The following is a 23,286-nucleotide window of genomic DNA, read 5'->3' on the forward strand; positions in this document are numbered from 1 at the left end:
ATCTCTACCAAAAATACAAAAATTAGCTGGGAGTGGTGGTAGGTGCCTGAAACTCTGTACCTACTAAACAGTAACTCCCCATTCCTCAGCCATTCCCTCCCAGCCCCTGGTAAATACCATTCTACTTTCTGTTTCTATGATTTTGACTCAGCTAAGTATCTTATTTGAGTAGAATTATGTAGTATTTGTCTTTTTGTTACTGGCTTACTTCATTTAGCATAATATCCTCGAGGTTCATTCATTGTAGCATGTGTCAGACTTTCCTTTTTAAGGCCGAATAATATTTCATTGTATGTATATAACACATTTTGCTTCTCCATTTGTCTGTCAATGGACACTTGGGTTGCTTCCATATTTTAACTGTTGTGAACAGCTACGAACATGGGTATACAAATATCCCTTTGAGACCCTGCTCTAAATTCTTTTGGGAGTATATCCAGAAGCAGAATTGCTGGGTCATATGGTAAGTCTATTTTTAATTTTTTGAGGAGCTGCCATACTGTTTTCTATAGTGGCTTTGCCATTTTACATTCCCACCAACAGCTTACAAGGGTTCCAGTTTCCCTCTACATGCTTGGATACTTTTTACGTAGACACAAATTAAACTTCTTTTAGGCCTGGGTTTCTCAACCTTGGCCCTATTGACATTTTAGATTGTATACTTGTTGTGGGTATATATCCTATACATCATAGGCTGTTTTGTAGCATCCCTGGCCAGTAGCACTCCTCCAGTCATGACAATCAAAAATATTTCCAAACATCACCAAATGTTCCCTAGAGTGGGGCAAAATTGACCCAGTTGAGAACCACTGCCTTTAAATAAGCAAAGCCTAATAATTAGGATCTGTGAGGCCCTATCACTGTAATCCTGGAATTAACAGTTTTAGCTTTAATTTACTCTTGACAGTTGAGTTGGCTTTAGTTTCATAGACAATGCAGAGAATCTGATGCACATTTAGAAATGTCTGACTTTGATCAGCCTCTGAAAAAGAACAGAACAAACTAGAAATGTTAGCTTAAAAAGTAGGTTCTTGGTATTATCCATCCACATAAGTTTTAGGTGTAAAAGGATGTACATACACAGGGTATCGACTTGTATTTATGGATTTTAATATATCACAGTTTATAAATATTCAGTATCAACTATGGGAAAATATCATGGCTCCCTTTTATAACTTCCTAATATGATGTATCATGATGTTATGCTAATACTTAGACAGTAGTGTAAAAACTACTTGTAGAACTGAAATGTATGTCATCATTTTAGAAATATCCTCCAATCAGAAACTGAGAAATTAACTTCACATTGCCTCGAGTGGGACAGGAAGCTTGAATTGGACATTCCAGATGATGGTGAGGCAACATTTATATTTTTTGTGTTTGCTTTCTTTTACTATGGTTACGTTTATCTGAAGCATAAAAATATAGCATTGCCTAACTTTATAGTTTCATTATTATTCAAAGTAGCAAGAATTTTTCTTCTTTAACCTGATGTCTACAATAAAGTAGCAAGTGTTTTTCATATCTCAACATATGTTCCCTAACATCCGTGCTGAAATGGTATATAACTTAAAAGATTTAAGAAATTAGAATATTGACTATCATTCCTTTGACTAACCAAGCAAGTAACAGTGAATATTATTAGCTTTTTTAATAAGACTTTATGGGTGATGTCAATATCTGATACTGTTTACACAAAAATATATTCTGAATGAAAATTACCTAAATCAATATGGGAAAGATTTTCTGAAGAGTTCCTTAATCTGATTTATTTGGGGAAGCTGTTTAGAAAAAATTATGTGCTCTCAGTATGAAGTCCTTCTTAGATAATTATTTGCAGTGAGTTGTTTGACTTTTTTTTTTTTTTAATTAATTAATTTAAAATGAGCGTTGCTCTTATTGCCCAGGCTGGAGTGTAGTGGCGCCATTTCGGTTCCCTGCAACTTCTGCCTCCTAGATTCAAGTGATTCTCCTGCCTCAGCCTCCCAGTTGGCTGGGATTATAGGTGCCTGCCACCACGTCCAGCTAATTTTTGTATTTTTAGTAGGGATGGGGTTTCACCACATTGGCCAGGCTGGTCTCGAACTCCTGACCTCAGGTGAGCCACCCACCTCAGCCTCCCAAAGTGCTGGGATTATAGGCATGAGCCACCGTGCCCACAGGTGTGAGCCATCGTGCCCGGCTGACATTGACTTCTTATAAAGTACAAGAAAAAGTAGAATGCTATTTAGTATATAGCAATAGGTATGAGAATATATTGTTAATTTTGAGCGGGAATTGAAGCAAATAGTTAATACTCAGTTATTTGTATGACAAAGTTTTGTGGTAGATATTTTTTGTTTTGCTTTAACAACCTGTAAGCCTTAGGATGTTTGGAGTGAAGTTTTATCACTGGGCTGACTTGCAATGAATGTTCTGTTTTGTCTTTTAATTTTGAAAAACCTCTTATTTCCTTCAGCTAAAGATCTTATTCGCACAGCAGTTGGTCAAACAAGACTCCTTATGAAGGAAAGGTTCAAACAGTTTGAAGGACTGGTTGGTGATTGTGAATATAAACGAGGTGTAAAGGAGACTACCTGTACAGATCTGGATGGATTTTGGGATATGATTAGTTTTCAGGTATGTGGTTCAATATTTTAAATATATTAACTGTGGACTTTTTTTTTTTTTTTTAAGTAGCAGGAGTGAAATGGGGTAATAGTCGCTGCTTAGGTACCTGTAATATGAAATGAGATGTTATAAAGCACCTTTATAAACTGTAAAACATCTAAACTTTATGACTGATGTACTCTTCTCCCATGTATTCTCAGGATAATTTCTATATAGGTTGAAAACTGAAGTTATTTTCAATTCTTGAATAGTCTGTAATGATTCCACCCGTGAGAAATGAATCAACTGGCCTTTGGTAGTTGAGTTCAGCTAGCAGTTACTGAGTTCCTGTTGTGTGCCCATATTGTATTAATCTGTTATTGTATTAGGAGTATTGTATTAGGAGTTGATAAAAGAGTTCATTCCCTATCCCAGAGGAGTTTGTAATTTGATTAGTGACTGAGATACAAAACATAATTCTAATGTAGAAAGTGCTGTGATAAAAGAAATTACTAGGAAGATCCATAAAGGTATGGGGGAAGATGACTCTAGCTTTTTGAACTTAGTTTAGAAATAAGCATATAAAATAGCATTTCAAGAACCAACAGTCAACAATAGACATCGAACCAAGCTTCAAAGCTAAAAGAAAAAGGCCAAAGCAAACATCTAGGAAGAAAGCTATTTGGATGGACTTTTAAATGCAAGTATTCATATTCTCAAAGAGACCAGACATTTCATCTGTCAAGTAAAAATACCTGTTAAAGAACATTCAGAGAATAAATAGCTTTTTGAAGTTAAGCAATATGAGAACAGAAATGTAAGATACAATAGGTAGAATATGAAGTTAAGGAAATCTCAGCCAGGCACAGTGGCTCAAGCCTGTAATCCTAGTACTTTGGGAGGCTGAGGTGGGAGGATCACTTGAGCCCAGGAGTTCACGACCAACCTGCGCAACATAGTGAGAGCCCGTCTCTACAGAAAATAAATTTAGCCAGGTATGTTTGCACATGCCTGTAGTACAAGCTGTAAGACAGAAGAGCTTAGATAAGAAAATTACATGGACCAGTCCAGGAAATATAGCCAAATTATAGAAAGTCCAGAAAAAGAGAACAGAAAAAAAAAAAAACTGGGGAGGAGGTGAACAATGAAGGAGCCCGTTGAGTGTTTAGCACTGAGAATCAGAGTAGACCCACAGCAACTTACATCATTAAATACCGTTATATAACTCTTGGGATAAAGAGGGTAGGCTAAAGCATCCAGGGAAAGAAAACAAATTTTATACAAAGCATCAAGGGTTAGAGTAGCATTGATCTCTCAACAGCAATATTATGAGCTAGAACAATACTCTGAAAATTCTGAGGGAAATTAACTTCTAGCCTGGAGTTCTATTCTGAACCAATCATGTATGAGGGTGGAAAGGCACTTTTCAGACACACAAGATCTCAAAGTTCACCTCCTTCCATGTACCCTTTCTCAGGAAACTGAGAATGTCCCTCACAAAGATGAGGGAGTTACCCAAGAAAAGAGGAGTGGGCTCCATTCCTAGAAAGAGGCAAGACCCTGTCTCAAAAAAACCAAATGAAAACCCTGAGCAAACAAAAGGCAAAACATTTATTAAGTCTAAAGAAAATGTTGTGAGGAAAGAAACGGAATCTCAGCAACTGTATGGCCCAGACATGAATAGTGTTTATGTAGTTATAATTAAGCATTACTTTATGATCAGTTTTTATATATTCACCAGTTTTCATAATAGTTGGTTCACTAGCACCCTTCAATTCTGATTATATGATTCTGTGGCGATTTTTGTATCATTATTAGTTGTGTATTTAAAAGTATGATGTGTTTTCATTGTTTATAGTCTTTTTTTTTTTGAGATAGAGTCTCACTTTGTCACCCGGGCTGGAGAGCGGTGGCGTGATCTTGGCTCACTGTAACCTCTGCCTCCCAGGTTCAAGCAGTTCTCCTGCCCCAGCCTCCCAAGTAACTGGGATTACAGGTGCCCACCACCACGCCGGGCTAATTTTTGTATTTTTAGTAGAGATGGGGTTCACCATGTTGGTCAGGCTTGTCTCAAACTCCTAACCTCAAGTGATCTGCCTGCCTCGGCCTCCAAAGTGCTGGGATTACAGGTGTGAGCCACCACACCAGCCTATAGTCATTATCTTGATCAATGTTCATTTCCCAGCTTTGGCTTAGTGGGAGCCACTTCAAGTTGGGGCACTTTTTTTTTTTTTTTTTAAACACAAAGGAACTATATTAAGGTATAATTTACATATAAAATTTATTCATTTGAAATGTACAGTTCAATCATTTTTAGTAAATTTACAGAGTTGTGCAACCATCACCACAATCCAAATGTAGAACTTTTTTTTTTTTCTGAGATAGAGCTTCACTCTTGTTGCCCAGACTGGAGCACAATGGCGCGATCTCAGTTTACTGCAACCTCCGTCTCCCAGGTTCAAGCGATTCTCCTGCCTCAGTCTCCCAAGTAGTTGGGATTACAGTAATGTGCCACTGCGCCTGGCTAATTTTGTATTTTTAGTAGAGACGGGGTTTCACCATGTTGGTCAGGCTGGTCTTGAACTCGTGACCTCAAGTGATCCACCTGCCTTGGCCTCCCAAAGTGCTAGGATTACAGATGTGAGCCACCACACCCAGTCAGAACATTTTCATCAGTATAAAAAGATCCCTCCTGCCTGTTTGCAGTCAATCCCCATTTCTATTCCTAGACCCAGGCAACCACTAATCTATTTACTGTCTCTGTAGATTTGCCTTTTTTGGGATATTTCATATTAATAGAATCATACACTATGTGGTCTTTTGCATCTGGCTTCTTTCACTTACCATGTTTTTGAGTTTTATCCATATTGTAGCTTGCCCTGTGTTCTTCATGCCTTTTTATTGCTGAGTAGAATTCCACTGTATGGATATATCACTATTTACCAGTTGATGGACATTTAGATTGCTTCCACTTTTTGGTGATTATTAAGAATCTGTGAATATTTCCACACAAATCTTAGTGTAGACATATCTTTTTAAATTTCTCTTAGGCAGATACCTAGATATTGCTAGGTCATATTGTAAATTTATGTTTAACTTTTTAAGAAACTGCCCAAACTATTTTCCAAAGTGATTATACCATTTTCAGTCCCACCAACAATGTATGAGTGTTCTGTTTTTCTATATCCTCACTAATACTTGTTATTGTCAGTCTTTTTTATTATAGTAGTCCCCTCTTATCAGCAGTCTTGCTTTCTGTGGTTTTAGTTACCTGAGGTATAGTACAATAAGATATTTGGCAGGGAGGAGAGACCACATTCACATAACTTATTACAGAATATTGTTATAATTGTTCTATTTTATTGTTGATTATCATTGCTAATCTCTATGCCTAATTTAGAAATGAAACTTTATCGTAGGTATGTATGTATAGAAAAAAACATAGTATATATAGGGTTCAGTACTATCTGCATTTCAGGCATCCCCTCGGAACAGATTCCTTGAAGATAAGGGGGAACTGTTGCATAGCCATCCTAGTGGGTATGAGGTATCTCATTGTAGGGTTTTTTGTTTTTTGTTTGTTTTTTGAGTCGGTCTCACTCTGTCACCTAGGCAGGAGTGCATTGGCACAATCTCACCTCACTGCGACCTCCAATTCCTGGGCTCAAACAACCCTCCTGCTTCAGCCTCCCAAGTAGCTGAGACTACAGGCATGTGCCACCATGATTGACTAATTTTTGTATTTTTTTGTAGAGGTAGGGTCTCACCATGTTACCCAGGTGCCCAGGTCTTACTCCTGAGCTCAAGCAATCCACCCTCCTCTGCCTCCCAAAGTGCTCGGATTACAGGTGTCACCATGCCTGACCTCATTGTAGTTTTGATTTGAATTTCTCTAATGAGTAATGATATTAAGTATCTTTTTGTGAGCTTATTCACCATTCATGTATCTTCTACTGAAATGTCTGTGTAAATCTTTTACACCCATTTTTAAATTTGATTGTCTTTATTATTGTTTTAAGTATTCTTTATATATTCTGGATACAAGTCCCTTATGAGAAATATTATTTGCAAATATTCTTTGAGTTTATAGCTCGACTTTTAATCCTCTTAATGGTATCTTTTGAGTTGCCATTTTTTTTGTTGTTGTTGTTAAAGTTAAATTTTTCGAATTTTTTCTTTTCTTTTCTTTTTTTTTTTTTTTTTTGAGATGGAGTCTTACTCTGTCACCCAGGCTGGAGTGCAATGGTGTGATCTCGGCTCACTGCAGCCTCTGCCTTCCAGGTTCAAGCAATTCTCATGCCTCAGCCTCCCAGGTAGCTGGGATTACAGGCATATGCCACCATGCCCGGCTAATTTTTATATTTTTAGTAGAAATGGGATTTCACCATGTTGGCCGAGCTGGTCTTGAACTCTTGACCTCAACTGATCCACCTGCCTTGGCCTCCCAAAGTGCTGGGATTACAGGGGTGCGCCACTGCATCCGGCCAGATTTTTTTTTTCTTTTATGTTGTGATTTTGACACCATGTCTAAGAACTCTTACCTAACCACGAGTCATAAAGATTTTCTCCTGCGTTTTTTTCTAACAGTCTTATGATTTTAGTACTTACAGTTCAGTCTATGATTCATTTGGTTAGTTTTTGTATATGGTACGAGATTGTGAGTCTAAATTCGTCTTTTTGCTTGTGGATAACCAATTTTCCAAGCACTGCTGGTTGAAAAGACTGTCTTTTCCCCATTGAATTGTATTGGCATCTTTGTTGAAAATCAGTTGGTCATGAGTGTAAATCTGAGTCATTTTGACATTTACTTTTTTTTTTTTTTCCCCTTTGAGATGGGGTCTCACTTGTTGCCCAGGCTAGTCTTGACCTTCTGGGTTCAAGCAATCCCCCTGCCTCACCCTCCCAAGTAGCTTGGATTATAGGCATGTGCCACAGTGCCTACAGACATTTACATATTTTTAAGGGAGAGCAAAGCTGAGAGGATGTGTGTGTATAAGTGCATGACGTGGAAACTCAAAGCATGGTTACCAAACTGTTGACAGTAACTAACTCTTTGTAGGAGACTGGAAGTATCAGAAAGATGGAGATTATATTTCCATCCTATTAAATATACTTGTATCTTTTAAAATGAGATTATGTCAAGAAAATGGGAAATGGCACAGATTGGGAGAAAATATTTGCAAAAGATGTATCTGATAAGACTATTATTCAAAAGATACAAAGAGCTCTTAAAACCCAGGAATAAGGAAATGAACAACTCAATTAAAAATGGGCAAAAGACCTGAACTGTTAACTCACCATGGAAGATATACAGATGGCAAATACGCATATGAAAAGATGCTCAACATCATATGTCATTAGGGAACTACAAATCAAAACAACAGATACTACCACATACCTACTAGGGAACAGTGAAAATTTAAAACACTGCCAACAGCAAATGCTGGGGAGGGTATGGAGCAATACGAACTTTCCATTCATTGCCTATGGGAATGCAAAATGTTATATCCACTTTAGAAGACAGTTTGGCAGTCACTTGCAAAACTAAACATACTCCTACCATACGATCCAGCAATTGCGCTCCAAATGAGTTGAAAACTTATGTCCATATAAAAACCTGCACACGGATGTTTTTAGCAGTATAGCAGCTTTATTCATAATTGCCAAAACATGGAAGCAACCAAGATGTCCTTCAGTGGAGGAATGGATAAATAAAAAGAAATTGGATTGTGTTCACATTGTGTAATTAAGAAACAAAAACATTTAGGATGTATTTTCTACCATTTTAGCATTTTAGTAAAAAATAATCTAGGAGAGTTATTCATATATGATATTCTTTATGTAGATTTTGGAGGTTTGTAAGACGAAAGATAATGAAAAACTTTACCATAAAAATTCTTGATTTGAACACTAAATTGAGAATGACTCAGTCCAGTTTTAATAACTGGACTTAATAACTGGCGATTTCTGAATCGCCATTTTTATTTTTTAGTCTTCAACTCAGTTTATAACTTTAATATGGCTATCATTAATCTGTTAAATTTGTGCTTTATTTATTAACAGATAGAAGATGTAATCCACAAATTCAACAATCTGATCAAACTTGAGGAATCTGGGTGGCAAGTCAATAATAATATGAATAATAATATGAACAAAAATGTCTTTAGGGTAAGTTTGTGGGTTTTATATCCGAATTTTTTTTTTCTAGTTAAGGAACTGTTCTACATACATCCAGATTTCTAATATAGATTCTTCTATTTGTTGTTTTTAAGTTTTAAAAACATTTAACTTCAGATTTCTCATCATTTTACAAAGTTAAGTCTGTATATTGCTTACAGTGTATTGATTGCCGTTGAAGAAAGAGCAAGCAAATCGATCAACATAAAATTTAGGATAGTTATGTCTAGAGAGAAGGAGGGGCTGTGATTGAATTGGGGTACCCAGAGGGCTTCTAAGTTACCACATAGTGATATATGAGTGTTGGTTTTATTCTTTAAACTGTACTTACACATTTTGTTATAGTAGTAGTAGGTAATTTATATAATGCTTAGTATGTGCCAAATATTCCAAGTACTTTATATATATTAACTTAATTCTTACAACAGTTATATGAAATGGAAGCTGTTATCCTTGTTGCTTTGTTAACATGATAGATTTTGTTCTTATTTGTTTCTAGTAATTCTCTTTCTAGTAATGTTTTTGAATTCAAAGTTTTTGGTTTGGGTGGACACTTTTCAAACTAAGCGTTCAGTTTTTTTTGTGATATGAGAAAAATGCTTGTAGTTATAAATTCAGCTTGTCTAGATTGGTATTTTATTATACTATGTAATCCAAATAAAAACTCTCTTGAATCCTATCTTAGGAGTTTAACTTGTTAAAGTGTTTTTTTTTTTAAAACCTTATGTTTAAACTTTTTTTTTTTTTTTTTTGAGACAGTTTCGCTCTTGTTGCACAGGCTGTAGTGCAGTGGCATGACCTTGGTTCACCACAACCTCTACCTCCTGAGTTCAAGTGATTCTCCTGCCTCAGCCTCCAAAGTGCTGGGATTACAGGCATAAGCCACTGTGCTCGGCCTTAAAAAATATTTTACTAGGCCAGGCGCAGTGGCTCACATCTGTAATCCCAGCACTTTGGGCAGCTGAGGTGGGCAGATCACCTGAGGTTTGGAGTTCAAGACCAGCTTGACCATCACGGAGAAACCCTGTCTCTACCAAAAATACAAAAATTAGCTGGGCAAGGTGGCTCATGCCTATAATCCCAGCAACTCGGGAGGCTGAGGCAGGAGAATCGCTTGACCCTGGGAGGCGGAGGTTGTGGTGAGCTGAGATCACACCGTTGCACTCCAGTCTGGGCAACGAGCAAAACTCTGTCTCAAAAAAATTTTTTTTTACTAATAAAGTCTCACGACAAGGACCCTGAGGACAGTAACTACATTGATGGAATGGATTTCAAAACTATAAATAGTGAAGGATGCTACTTCATTATTAAAGCTACTGTGGGCATTTCTTATTAAGGATTTAGTCCTGGAAATATTAATATCATCAGTGATGCAGATCATGGCTGTGTCCTAGAGAGATTTGTAATTCTGCCTGTTATCACCAGGTGTCTCTCTCCTACTTTATTTTATAGGCTACTGTTAAGATAATCAAACAAAGTAAAGCTAATCTTTTATACTATACTTGGATACCACTCCCTACTACCTCTTATTTATTAATCCCTCATTCCATCAGTTAGTCTTGTTTTCCCTTCCCCCTTTTTTCCATCAGTTTTTAAACATGTTTAAGTGTCTTATCATTGTTTACATTAAAACAAAGAAACCTGTGGTGTCTGCTTCTCCCTTTAATTGCTTGTATACCCCATTTTTCTTTCTTCCCAGTCACTGACAAGCTGACTGTTGTCTATACTCAATTATTTTTGTTCCTTTATTTCTCAAACTCATTGCAATTCAGTTTTACCTCCTCTATAACTTTAGAATAGTTATATAAATTATTAATCCACTAGTTGCTTAAGTTATTAGGTACTTAATTTTAAAATCTAACCTTTCTAGGCCAGGCGTGGTGGCTCAAGCCTGTAATCCCAGCACTTTGGGAGGCTGAGGGAGGCAGATCACCTGAGGTCAGTTCGAGATTAGCCTGGCCAACATGGTGAAACCCTGTCTCTACTAAAAATAAAAAATTAGCCAGGCATGGTGGCGGGCGCCAATAATCCCAGCTACTCAGGAGTTTGAGGTAGGAGAATCACTTGAACCCAGGAGGCACAGGGTATGGTGAACCGAGATCATGCCACTGCACTTCAGCCTGGGCGACAGATCAAGACTCTGTCTCAAAAATAAAATAAATAAGTAAATAAATAAATCTAACCTTTCTGCAGTATTAAATATGGTCTACTTTTTTGAGATAGTCTTGCTGTGTTGCCCAGGCTGGAGTACAGTAGCGCCATCTCGACTCACTGCAACCTCTGCCTCCCAGGTTCAAGCTATCTCCCATCTCAGCCTCCTGAGTAGCTGGGACTACAGGCATGTGCCACCATGCCCAGCTAATTTTTTGTATTTTTAGTGGAGCTGGTGTTTCTCTATGTTGGCCAGGCTGGTCTGGAACTCCTGTCCTCAAGTGATCCACCCGCCTCAGCCTCCCAAAGTGCTGGGATTACAGGCGTGAGTCACCACACCTGACCTACTTCCTTGTTTTTGAAATTATATTTCCTTTCTACTTCTTTGTCTATTCTTCAGTCATGTTTGCATATTCGTTTTCCATTTATCCCTTAAATGTTTTTGATACTTAGAATTCCTACCTCTACTCTCTTCTTTCCTTCCATAATTTTTCTGTGCAATCTTACCCAACCTGTGATGATTCCCAAGTCTGTATTGCAGACCATACTTACTAAGCTCTAATTCTGTATATCATGACTCAATATACCTTAAAAATCAATATATCCCAAACTGACAGCATCTCCACACACACCAATGTTGCCCTGTCTCATAATGCTGTTACCATCCCACCAGGTGTTCAAGATAGAAGTCTCAGTATCTCTTTTGGTCCTTTGCTTTCTTTATTTCACCATCTCCACCCCACAGACATCCAATAGATGAGTAAGTCCTCTCAATTCTACCTTTCAAATATCTGTTGAATCTATCCACTTTTTTCATCTCTTACTCCTTAGTCTGAGTGATCTTTCTAAAACACCAGCTTGATAATGTTAATCTTCTGCTTAAAAATCACTAATAACTCTCTATTCCTTTGTCCTTTGTGTAAATGTGATTTTCTTAAAACTTACATGTAGGTGATTTTATAATCTAGCTATTGTTTAACTCCACTTTGCTTTCTTTCATTTCTGGCTTTGGAAACATCTCTCTAGCCCTTGCCTCACCCCATCTTTTAGTTTGATGAAATGTGGTTTCAGCATAGGTGCTACTTCCTACAACCTTTCCTGATGTCTAAAGATTGGTTTAGATGTCATCCTTATTTATTTTCTTTTAATGTTTTACTTTTTTTCTTTCTTTACTTTTTTTTTTTGTTGTTTTTTCTTTTTTTTTTTTTTTGGAGGGGGGTGTCATGGTTATAATCTGAAGGATGCCCCTACATTTATTTCTAATGGGAGATTTATCCTTCTTACTTTACTTCCCAGATCTTCCACTAAGCTGCAAACTCCTTGAGGGCAGCCACTGTGTCCTTTACCTTTTCACCCTTTTACCACATACTAGGAACTTGATAAATACATGATGAATGTGAAATATTTTATGTATACTTTATTTTTAAAAATTAAATTTTTAAGTGATAATTTGTGTTTGTTGTGTGTTTTTCTTATAAGATGGTAATGGGCAGCTTTACTATATGTCAGTTTCTCTTTGCAGAAAAAAGTTGTCTCAGGTATAGCGAGTAAACCAAAACAGGATGATGCTGGAAGAATTGCAGCGAGAAATCGCCTAGCTGCCATAAAAAATGCAATGAGAGAGAGAATTAAGCAGGAAGAACATGCTGAAACAGCAGCCTCTGTGATACCAAAAGAAGTTGATAAAATAGTATTTGATGCTGGATTTTTCAGAGTTGAAAGTCCTATTAAAGCATTCTCAGGTTAGTTGTTTTTGGTTTTTTTGGTTGTTGTTGTTTTTTCCTGAGACTACTTAAGAGAAATATTTGGGATAGATGGGGGCTTGTGTAAGGTGAAAAATAGTTTTTACATTAAGAGACGTAAGTTTTTCTGTGATTTTTAGAAAATAGACTACGCTCACTCACAAACACATGTAAATCACATTTTGATGGGTATGATCAGATTAGTTTAAGTGCGATATGTCTTCTAAGATTGCTTTTCTACTTTCTAAGTAATTTCACATCTGTAATGTAATTATCATGTAACCCTACAGTCTGTGAGAAAGGTCACAGGATCCCAAGAGGTAAGAGAAGTGACAGAAGCATGAAGAAGTAAAGTGATTTCCTTCAGGTCAGTTAGAAGTTTGGTTAGAGTTTAAACTGCAAAGGAAACTTGAGCATCCAGCTATCACAATTCTCTAGCTGTGCTTTAAAATGAAGCTTATGTGCTGTGTGTGTTGGTTCATGCCTATAATCCCAGTACTTTGAGAGACCAAGGCAGGAGGATCATTTGAAGCTAAGAGTTTGAGACCAGCCTGGGCAATTTAGTGAGAGCCCCTCTCTACAAAAAAATAAAAAATTAACCGAGCCTGGCGGTACATGCCTGTAGTCCCACATACTCGGGAGGCGGGGGCAGGAGGATCACTTGAGCCCAGGAGTTCAAGGTTACAGCGAGTTATGATTGTGCCCCTGCACTCTAGCCTCAGTGACAGAGCAAGAGTCTATCTCTAAAAACAGAAGGAAGTTTATGCAAAGTGGGTTTGGTTTTGTTTGCATTTGTATTAAAACTTTTGCTCAAATCTTTTTGAGAGGCAATAAATGTACTAATTTTCTAATTTAAAAATATTCCAGTAAAAGCAGTTTTTAATACTTTAGGAAATCATTTTTTATGACTTTCTAATTGTATTTATCAATAGCTTTTTTTCACAGACTATTTTTCTTGAATTGAATTTATCTCAATTGAAATTATTTATAAGCCATAGATGTCCACCAGGAAGTTTTTTCAAAATAAACCTAAATTGTTCTCTAATACCTGCTATCTGATATTTACAGTGATCCTCAAGTATATTATAACTTTCTTGTTGGTTTAGGTGTCAAATCTGTTGCACTTTTGTTTGTTTCCTTAAGCAGCTATACTCCCTGGATACCCAGGAATCTCTCACTGCTGCTAATAACGTGGCCCCATTCTACTACCTGTCAAGGATCTTCGTGGTTTTTACAGCCATGAGCTCATCATTCTGTTCTTTCGCATACTCAACTCAGTCCTTATAGATAGGGAGATTAAGGTTTATGGCAAAAATTGGTCTTTTAAAATTGTTACAGAACACATAGTTTATATGAGGCTAATTACAAAACAGTAGTCCCTGAGGAAGCCCTTTTTCATTCCATTTGCCAGCCCCTAGAAGCAACTACTTTCAATTCTTACTGGAGTCTTTTGTTGTTAACCACCATCTCTCTTGACAAGGTTTGATCTTTTTTGAAAACACATTTTTCTTCTGGTAGACTTTTTAATCTTTCTTTCATGTACTTACTGTTTTCTTCTATTTCCTGGAGATTTCCTCAATTTTCATGCTGGCTATCATGTTTTTAATTCCCAAGAGCCCTTTCTTACTCTCCAAATGTTCATTTTATAGCATTCTGCACTTGTTTCATAAGTGCATTGTTTTATCTTTCCAAGGATATTAATGATAGCTTTTATGTGTTCTTCATCCACTATAGACAGTGTTTGTTTCAGGGTACTTTCGTCTAGTTGTTTTTGGTTTCTGTCTCTTATATTAGAGGCTTTCCTCAGGAATCTGGTAATCTTTCACTGCCTGCACATGGTTAAGAATAGGGCACTAAAAAGCTGACTGGAAACTCTCTGCACATGGGTAGGACCTTTACTGTGGGGGCCCTACTGTTAGCAGGGCCATTATGCTGGGAACCTACACGTCACTGCATTTAAGACTTTTCTCATAGTCTACTCAGATTCCCCAGAGAAGATGCTTTCCATCTGCTTCCTGGAAGGTATCATTCTGGCTGCCAGTCTTTCAGGGGCCATGTGGGGGAAGAAAGCTAAGTGTCTCAACATTTTATGTGTAAATATTCACTTATTTCCCTTATTTTCCATGCAGTACCCTGTCTCTCAACTGTATCTGGTATCCTCTAAACTAGAGACCCTTCTGTTTTTGGTGATGGGGGTGGGTAATGACAGTTGCTTTGCTGTGCAGAATGAGGAAAGGATTCTGAGCTCTCCTTGTTTAAACTGACTTTGAGCCATTCCTTCTGTGTTTAGCTCCATTTTCATCTCCACTTGCAAAGGTACTTAGAGCCACCAGTTATTTTGAGGGGTTATGTGCTAGAAATTGGATTGATTCTCTTTTTTCTTGATTGGTGGCTTAGAATTTGTTTTCTTGAGTCTAAGTCCCACTCAACAATCTACATTATAGCTTCCAAAATGTTGTTATTGTTGCTGTCTCTTCTTTAGTTTCCTTTGTCCTTGTAGAGTTCTGCTTTTTAAGGTTATCTCTGGCCAGGCACGGTGGCTCACACCTGTAATCCCAGTACTTTGGGAGGCTGAGGCGGATGGATCACCTGAGGTCAGGAGTTCGAGACGAGCCTGACCAACATGGTGAATGAAACCTCTCTACTAAAAATACAAAAAATTAGCCAGGCGTGGTGGCAGGTGCCTGTAATCCCAGCTACTCGGGAGGCTGAGACAGGAGAATTGCTTGAATCCAGGAGGCGGAGGTTGCAGTGAGCCAAGATCGTGCCATTGCACTCCAGCCTGGGCGACAGGAATGAAACTCTATCTCCAAAAAAAAAAAAAAAATTCTCTCTGTTCAGGCCCGGCGCAGTGGGTCACACCTATAATCCCAGCACTTTGGGAGTCCGAGGCAGGTGGATCACCTGAGGTCAGGAGTTCAAGATCAGCCTGGCCAACATGGCGAAACCTCATCTCTACTAAAAATACAAAAATTAGCCAGTCATGGTGGCATGCATCTGTAGTCCCAGCTGCTGGGCAGACTGAGACAGGAGAATCACTTGAAGCTGGGAGGCAGAGGTTGCAGTGAGCCGAGAGATCACACCACTGCACTCTAGCCTGTCCAGCCGGGGTGACAGAGTGAGACTCTGTCTCAACAACAACAACAAAAAAATTATCTCTGTTCATGTAAAAGTAGTGGGATGTCAAATGGAAGCAGCATCTGATATGCGTTTCAATACTGTCTTAAACAGAAAGTCCCAGGCATTTGTCTTTAACAGACATTATTTGACAGGAGAAAGAGGCTGATAGGATTTTCAGTGTATTCCTAGTTATGAAAAGTAAAAGAACTATTTGGTATTGAGGTGATTTCTCTCATCTTCTAGGAATTTCTGTCTCTTCTGAAGGCCCTTCTCAAAGACTTAGAACACCTAAGTCTGTCAGCAAAGCTGTATCTCAGAGTAGAAGTGAGATGGGCCTTCCACAACAAACAATGTCACCAGAAAGTGCGGGTCCTCAGAATACTAAAAGTGAACATGTGAAGAAGACTTTGTTTTTGAATATTCCTGAAAGCAGGTATTTCTTTAACATGTTAATAAGAGTTTAACAGTTGCTGATATTAAATGCCATTTCAGATTGTTAAGATGGTAAAAGGTACCAGACATACATTGTTAATAAATTTCATAATGACTCTGCAACATATAGGCAGTACTCCCTTTTTATAAATGAGAAAACTAAAGCTTAAGATTTCAGGATACTAAATGGTTACATTTAGATCGGTAAATTCTGTGGCACTAAGAAGAAAAGAAGCAATATGGTATCCTTTGGTGCTAAACGTACTGCTCAACAGTTCTGAGCTGAGAAGAGCTCTGTGACTTACTAGCTATGCAACTTTGGGGCGAATAATCAATTCTCTTTAGCTTCACTTTCATCATCTACAAAGCAGCAATGCTAATGCCTCCCCAAGGTGGTTGAGAGATAGACACTTTTTACCTGCCTTTGTAGAAAGTACCTTGAGATTGTTGTCTTGACAGATGGCAGAGCATGTTGAAAGGGGAGTTAATGTGTACTGAACAATTATTATTGGCTAGATATGATTCTAGGTTTTGTTTGTTTTTTGGAGGCTGCGTGTCACTCTGTTACCTAGGCTGGAGTGCAGTGGTACGATCTCAGCTCACTGCAACCTCTGCCTCCCAGGTTCAAGCGATTCTTCTGCCTCAGCCTCCCAAGTAGCTAGGACTACAGGCACGTGCCACCATGCCCAGCTAATTTTTCTATTTTTAGTAGAGACAGGGTTTCACCATGTTAGCCAGGATGGTGTCGATCTCTTGACCTCATGATCTGCCAGCCTTGGCCTCCCAAAGTGCTGGAATTACAGGCATGAGCCACCGCGCCCGGCCTACTTTGTATATCTTGTAGTTTACTATTGTTTGCTAATAAGCTTCATAATTGCATTTGAGTCATATTATAAGTACCCCCTTTTTTTTTTTTTTTTTTTTTGAGACGGAGTCTGGCTCTGTCGCCCAGGCTGGAGTGCAGTGGCCGGATCTCAGCTCACTGCAAGCTCTGCCTCCCGGGTTTACGCCATTCTCCTGCCTCAGCCTCCGGAGTAGCTGGGACTACAGGCGCCCACCACCTCGCCTGGCTAGTTTTTTGTATTTTTTTTTTTAGTAGAGATGGGGGTTTCACCGTGTTAGCCAGGATGGCCTCGATCTCCTGACCTCGTGATCCACCCATCTCGGCCTCCCAAAGTGCTGGGATTACAGGCTTGAGCCACCGCGTCCGGCCATAAGTACTCTTCAAAAATGTTTTGGATTCCCCAAAACGCCCTCAAAGGGCATCATACAAATAAGCAACTTTGTGCAATAAAGGCAAAGTAAAGCTGGACACTAGAAAAATAGAGCATATCTTTTTTAAAAAGTAACTTGGAAGAAATGGAGATAGATTTTTTTTTTTTTTTTTTTTGGAGGCAGAGTGTCACTCTGTTGCCGAGGCTGGAGTGCAGTGGCACGATCTTGGCTCGCTGCAACCTCCACCTCCCAGGTTCAAGTGATTCTCCTGCCTCAGCCTCCCAAGTAGCTGGGACTACATGCACGTGTCACCACGCTCAGCTAATTTTTTGTAGTTTTAGTAGAGACGGGGTTTCACCATGTTAGCCAGGATGGTCTCAATCTCCTGACCTCATGATCCACCTGCCACGGCCTCCCAAAGTGCTGGGATTACAGGCATGAGCCAAGGCGCCTGGCCAAGACAGGTCTTTCTAATAAGATACAAGCTAGTAACTTCAGGATTAGAATACCTTGTATTCTAACTCAATTATTGCCTAGCTGGAGTTAGCTACATTTACTTGTTAACAAGCAACAGACTTAAGAACATTGTAACTCCTGTTCTGCTTTTTGAACAATTAGTTCAGATAAAATTATAGAAATAGTATGATTGAAGGCAAGTTTCTTAGCAGGTACCTTTACTCCAGCTCATGGATTAACAAGTAACAAGTAAATGTAGCTAACTCCAGCTAGACAATAATTGAGTTGTTGCTTCTGTCTCCAGAAGTCACCTTCCTTTTGACTTTTTTTTAGTATATAGCTCTGGATTTGGCTGAGATTCAGAGTATTGCTGGTAGAGCCACCTGAGCCTGACTGACCACCATGGTAACAGACTTGTGAGCTTCCTGCAGAAGAATGCATTTAGTTTATAAGGCCATCCCACAGTAGCTGTAGTCCAAAACTAATCTATCTGGATCAGGCCTGATCTTGCGCCAGGCTCCATGTTTGATCCATTCCCTAAATTAATTGCCATTATAAAGGATGGACTCAAAACACAAGTGAAACAATAACAATATGTTTAATTATGAGTGTAATGCTGTTTTTTTTTTTCTTCTTTAGGAACAGCATAGTGGAAGATGCTCAGTGTCCTGGATTACCAGATTTAATTGAAGAAAACCATGTAAGTACAATTCCAGTGTGGTTAGATAGCCCCCAGTATGTCATATGTTTATGTCATTATAGAATGTAACTTCATAACCCATCCCCAAAATTTCCATTGGAAATCTAAATCAGTCATATAGAATGGTGGTTCTTGTTTCAATGACATTTGGGTCATTTAAAACTATAGTGTCATTTTGTATTCTTCAACTCATATCAGGATGAATATGGAACCAGTGAACTGGAGCAGAGATCAGCAAACTTTGGCCCCTATTTTTACAAATCATATTTTATTGCCATAGCCACATATTTGTTTATGTATTCTATCTGGCTGCTTTTGCAATACAGTGGTAGAGTTGAGTACTTATCACAGAGACCCTGTGGCTCACAAACCTAAAATATTTACTATTTGGTCCTTTACAGAAAATGTTTGCCAGTCCCTGAGCTACAGTATAGGTACTTGCTGAGAAACTTGCCTTCAATCATACTATTTCTATATTATCTGAACTAATTGTTGAAGAAGCAGGATAGTAGGATTTATAATGTTCTTAAGCCTGTGTCCAGGATGTCATCCTTCTGTTTTTCTTACATTTAATAGCAACAAGACTTTTAAAATTTGTTCCAAGTAATTGATAATTAAATTTAATGCCATTTTTACTTCTAGGATGTAAATAAGACAAACTTGAAGGTGGATTGTTTACCCAGTGAGGGAATGAGTTTGCCTCTTCTTGCTGGTGGAGTAGCAGATGATATTAATACTAACAAAAAAGAAGGAATTTCAGATGTTGTGGAAGGAATGGAACTGAATTCTTCAATTACATCACAGGATGTTTTGATGAGTAGCCCTGAAAAAAATACAGCTTCACAAAATAGCATCTTAGAAGAAGGGGAAACTAAAATTTCTCAGTCAGGTGAGATATTTAAAATATATTTAAATGAGCCTTTATTAAAGAAATGAACTTGGATTAAGGTATAAATTATCCTATAAGGTCCATTTTACATTAGAGCTAACTATTTAGGAACCTTCACTGTTAGTGAAGACCATGAATTAGAAAAATTCCCTCAAGCTTTTTTTTTTTTTGAGACAAAATCTCACTCTGTCGCCCAGACCTGGAGTGCAGTCGCGTGATCTCAGCTCACTGTAACCTCCGCTTCCTAGGTTGAAGCGATTCTCCTGCCTCAGCCTCCCCACGTGCCACTGCACCTGGCTATTTTTGTATTTTTAGTAGAGAGTTTCACCACATTGGTCAGACTGGGCTTTTTTTCAGTTCTCCTTCTTTTCAACACATATCCCCAAGTCTTTCTTCAAAATATCCTATTTTTCTTCCCTACTGCCTAGTTCTACCTATATTGTTGTGATGGTTCTGCAATAGGAAATGGCTCCTGTATTTTTGTTATAATGTGTGCCAGTTCCACCTGCTATCTTCATCAGTTACTCTGTAGCTGATCTAACTGGGGCCTATGGTAAAACGAAAGGTTATAACCTTGGCCAGACATTTAATGTCTTCCAGCTGTTCTTCATCAGCATCTTCTGGGTACTTTTAATATTACAAGTATGAGATTTGTTTACAGAAGACTCCTTTTATACCAAAGTTAAGGATAAGAATTTAACCAAGAAATGTAACTACTTTCAAAAAGTATAGCATAAAATGGTCTATATTTTTGTCTTAGCATTTGATATATGGAACTTTTCATATTTTTCAAGGTTTTGTCCATTTCTAAGACCCTCGAACGTGAGAATATTCTTTAAAAAGTTAATTTTTTTTGTTGTTTTTCAGTACTATTTGATAAAAGTCTCACTACTGAATGCCACCTTCTTGATTCGGTAAGTTTTCCAACTTAATTTGACAGGTCCCTTTATACTCTAGATTTGTTTTATAAAATGAATATTGCTTTTCTATTTGTGTACAAGGCTTAAAATGTATATCTTGTCATTGTTTTGCTTACTCACTATTTTTCACAGAATGAAGAAAAAATTTGGTGTTTATATACTTTAAAATATAATATGTTTTAATATTAAACCCTGAAGATATGTTTCTCTATGTGGTTTTTCTATCAAATTTGCTCTGATAAACTGGATACTTGAATGTCTGAATATATTTCTAGGTGATTCAAGAAAAATATAAGGCAGTTTCTGCCCTTCTGGGGAAATAATGTCTATCCCACCTTCAGTCGTCATTGGTTATTTATGTCCTGCTATTTTAAGTGACTACTTCCCTGCTTTTACTTCTGGTGACCTCTTGCCTCTAAATCTAGTTCAGACAGCCCTTTTGTGAAGCATTCTGTAAAAGCTCTTATCTCTCCCATGTTAATTTATATATAGCTACAGATGCACATAGGCATACAGTGTTTACATTTCATCTCTTATTCAGGGTATAATATGAATGCATTCCAAAAATATAACTTCAGGAATCCAATTCCTTATTAACTGTAAATTCCACATTAAGTAGAGCTGTCCGATTCATACCTTTGATATGGCACGAATTAAAAGTGCTCTCTTTCCTGCTGTTTATATATAGCATTGGTTTCAGCCCCATCCCAGACATTTTTTTGTTTTGTTTTGTTTTGTTTTGTTTTGTTTTGTTGTTTGCAGACAGAGTTTCACTCTTGCACCCAGGCTGGAGTGCAATGGTGTGATCTTGGCTCACTGCAACCTCTGCCTCCCGGGTTCAAGCAGTTCTCCTGCCTCAGCCTCCCGAGTAGCTGGGATTACAGGTGCCTGCTACCATGCCTGGCTAATTTTTGTATTTTTTAGTAGAGATGCGGGGTTTCACCATGTTGGCCAGGCTTGTCTTGAACTCCTGACCTCAGGTGAGCCACTGTGCCTGGCCGATATTTTTATTTCAAAGATCTGGAGTAGGGATTTGTCATTTTTTTCTTCATCAGTGATTCTTATGGTTTACACCTCTGGTTTACAGCCTTACCTTGGAATTTTCCAGGACTAACTACTACAGTAGATCAGAAAAGGGCCTTGGTTTTATCTTCTTTAATCTCAGAATGTAAGAAATTCATTCATAAAGCAAACATAGGATCAAACAACCACAGTTTTTGGTTAACGTCATGAAACCTGGCAAATACTTAGCTTCCATAAGCCATGAATTCCTTAAAGACCCTTGTGTATCTTGGCTTTCATTATTTTTCAAAGCTGCCTTTTTTGTGGTCAGGCCCTGGGCTGTCCTGTGTCTCAGGAGCAGAATAAAATGTGTTACTGTGACCTGCATACCATTCTTTCTTGGTTTTAGCCTTCTTTAATCATACACTGAGACCTAGAGGATCAGGGCTTTTAGAATAAGGCCAACTTATGTAAACCTGATTTAACCCTGTTCCCAGATCAAACTCTGAATGATTGATTCTGAGAATATATGTTGTTATAAGTAAATCCAGAGATTACCAAATCATAATATTTTAGTATATTAGTAATGTGATTAAAAGTACATCACAATTATGTTTTCTCATTGATAGATCTTAGTACCTTATCATTTAGTCTGATTTTTTTCACTTCTGTAAATATTAATATTTAGATGTCTATTTTAGACCCAAATTATTGCTTGCCCCAGTAGCATAATTTGAACTTGAAGCAGGGCTTGAGGGAGTAAAAAGATCCCAGCAGGATCACACAGTAGTAAAAGGGCTATTAAGTGCTATTATATGGTTTAGGATTTATGGAATCTGTGTAAGTGGCTTAAGATATGGCCTCAGTTTTATTCATTCTGCATACACTGGTTGAGTCCATTTACATATTATTCACATTTTTATACATATATTCTGAATATACCTTTCCAATTTAAAAAAACCTAATATACATTTGAAATAAGATCTGCTGGAAAGTAGCATAATCATTGTTGTTTATAATTTTATTGTTATATAGGGAAAATATTTACATGTTTCTTTTTGTTTGTTTTTGAGATGGGATCTTGCTATGTTGCTCGGGCTGGTCTTGAAGTCCTGGGTTCAAGTGATCCTACCACCTCAGCCTCCCGAGTAGCTGGGACTACAGGTGTGCACCACCGCACCCGGTTTATTTATGTTATTTATTAATTTACTATAGCAATGTTGAAGAATTACTTGGTGAAACTCGTGATGGATACTTTACTGACTTCTCTGGATTTGTTCTCCAGCCAGGTCTACAGTGCAGTAATCCATTTACTCAGCTGGAGAGGAGACATCAAGAGCATGCCAGACACATTTCTTTTGGTGGTAACCTGATTACTTTTTCACCTCTACAAGGAGAATTTTGAATTTAAAAATAAATCCATTTTCCTTCACATTATCAATGCTTATATATTCTTTAGACTATTGAAATTTTGGAGAAAATGTATTTGTGTTCACTTCTATAGTATCATATAATGTTTTAATACTCTGTTCATCAAAGTGTATTTTAGATATACTCTTTCTCAAGGGAAGTGGGGATATTTTGTACATTTTCAACACAGAATAAAAAATATACTGTGCCTTGCCTCTCTTATTTGAAAGGAATAAGCTTAAGGCTAAGTATACTTAGCGCTTATAAACATTCTTTAGTTTAATTGAAATATTAACCTGTGACAGAAGTATTTGCATCTTTTTATACTTTATTCTTAGTTTGAAATCCTAAATTTGTTGACATTGAACAGCTTTGGGTATTACATTTTTCCATGGTATTCTGAGTTCCTTTACATGAGCTTTCTGGATTCCGAAGTCAGTTTGACATGCTGCGGTTTCAAACAGTTCAATCATTAGAGGTACC

The 23,286-nt window shown here is 37.7% G+C and overlaps 1 protein-coding gene across 4 annotated transcripts in view; it reads left to right on the top strand.

The window, feature by feature from the left end:
- The window catches only part of DLGAP5 (discs, large (Drosophila) homolog-associated protein 5), a 42,186-nt gene extending 19,170 nt beyond the window's left edge, over positions 1-23,016 (top strand). For 2 of the 4 annotated variants that reach the window (XM_011999679.1, XM_011999677.1), the window contains 9 exons: positions 1,268-1,353; positions 2,459-2,619; positions 8,653-8,757; positions 12,440-12,659; positions 16,023-16,212; positions 18,522-18,582; positions 19,225-19,471; positions 20,339-20,385; positions 22,679-23,016. In XM_011999679.1, the coding sequence (XP_011855069.1) occupies positions 1,268-1,353; positions 2,459-2,619; positions 8,653-8,757; positions 12,440-12,659; positions 16,023-16,212; positions 18,522-18,582; positions 19,225-19,471; positions 20,339-20,385; positions 22,679-22,798 (1,237 nt within the window). In that variant the 3' untranslated portion in view covers positions 22,799-23,016. Of the gene's footprint in view, positions 1-1,267; positions 1,354-2,458; positions 2,620-8,652; positions 8,758-12,439; positions 12,660-16,022; positions 16,213-18,521; positions 18,583-19,224; positions 19,472-20,338; positions 20,386-22,466 lie in introns of all 4 variants that reach the window. The other 2 variants (XM_011999680.1, XM_011999678.1) reach the window with 2 other exon arrangements.
- The last annotated feature ends 270 nt before the right edge of the window (positions 23,017-23,286 follow it).

This window comes from Mandrillus leucophaeus, unplaced genomic scaffold (assembly GCF_000951045.1).
Source record: "Mandrillus leucophaeus isolate KB7577 unplaced genomic scaffold, Mleu.le_1.0 Scaffold60, whole genome shotgun sequence".
NCBI lineage: Eukaryota > Metazoa > Chordata > Mammalia > Primates > Cercopithecidae > Mandrillus > Mandrillus leucophaeus.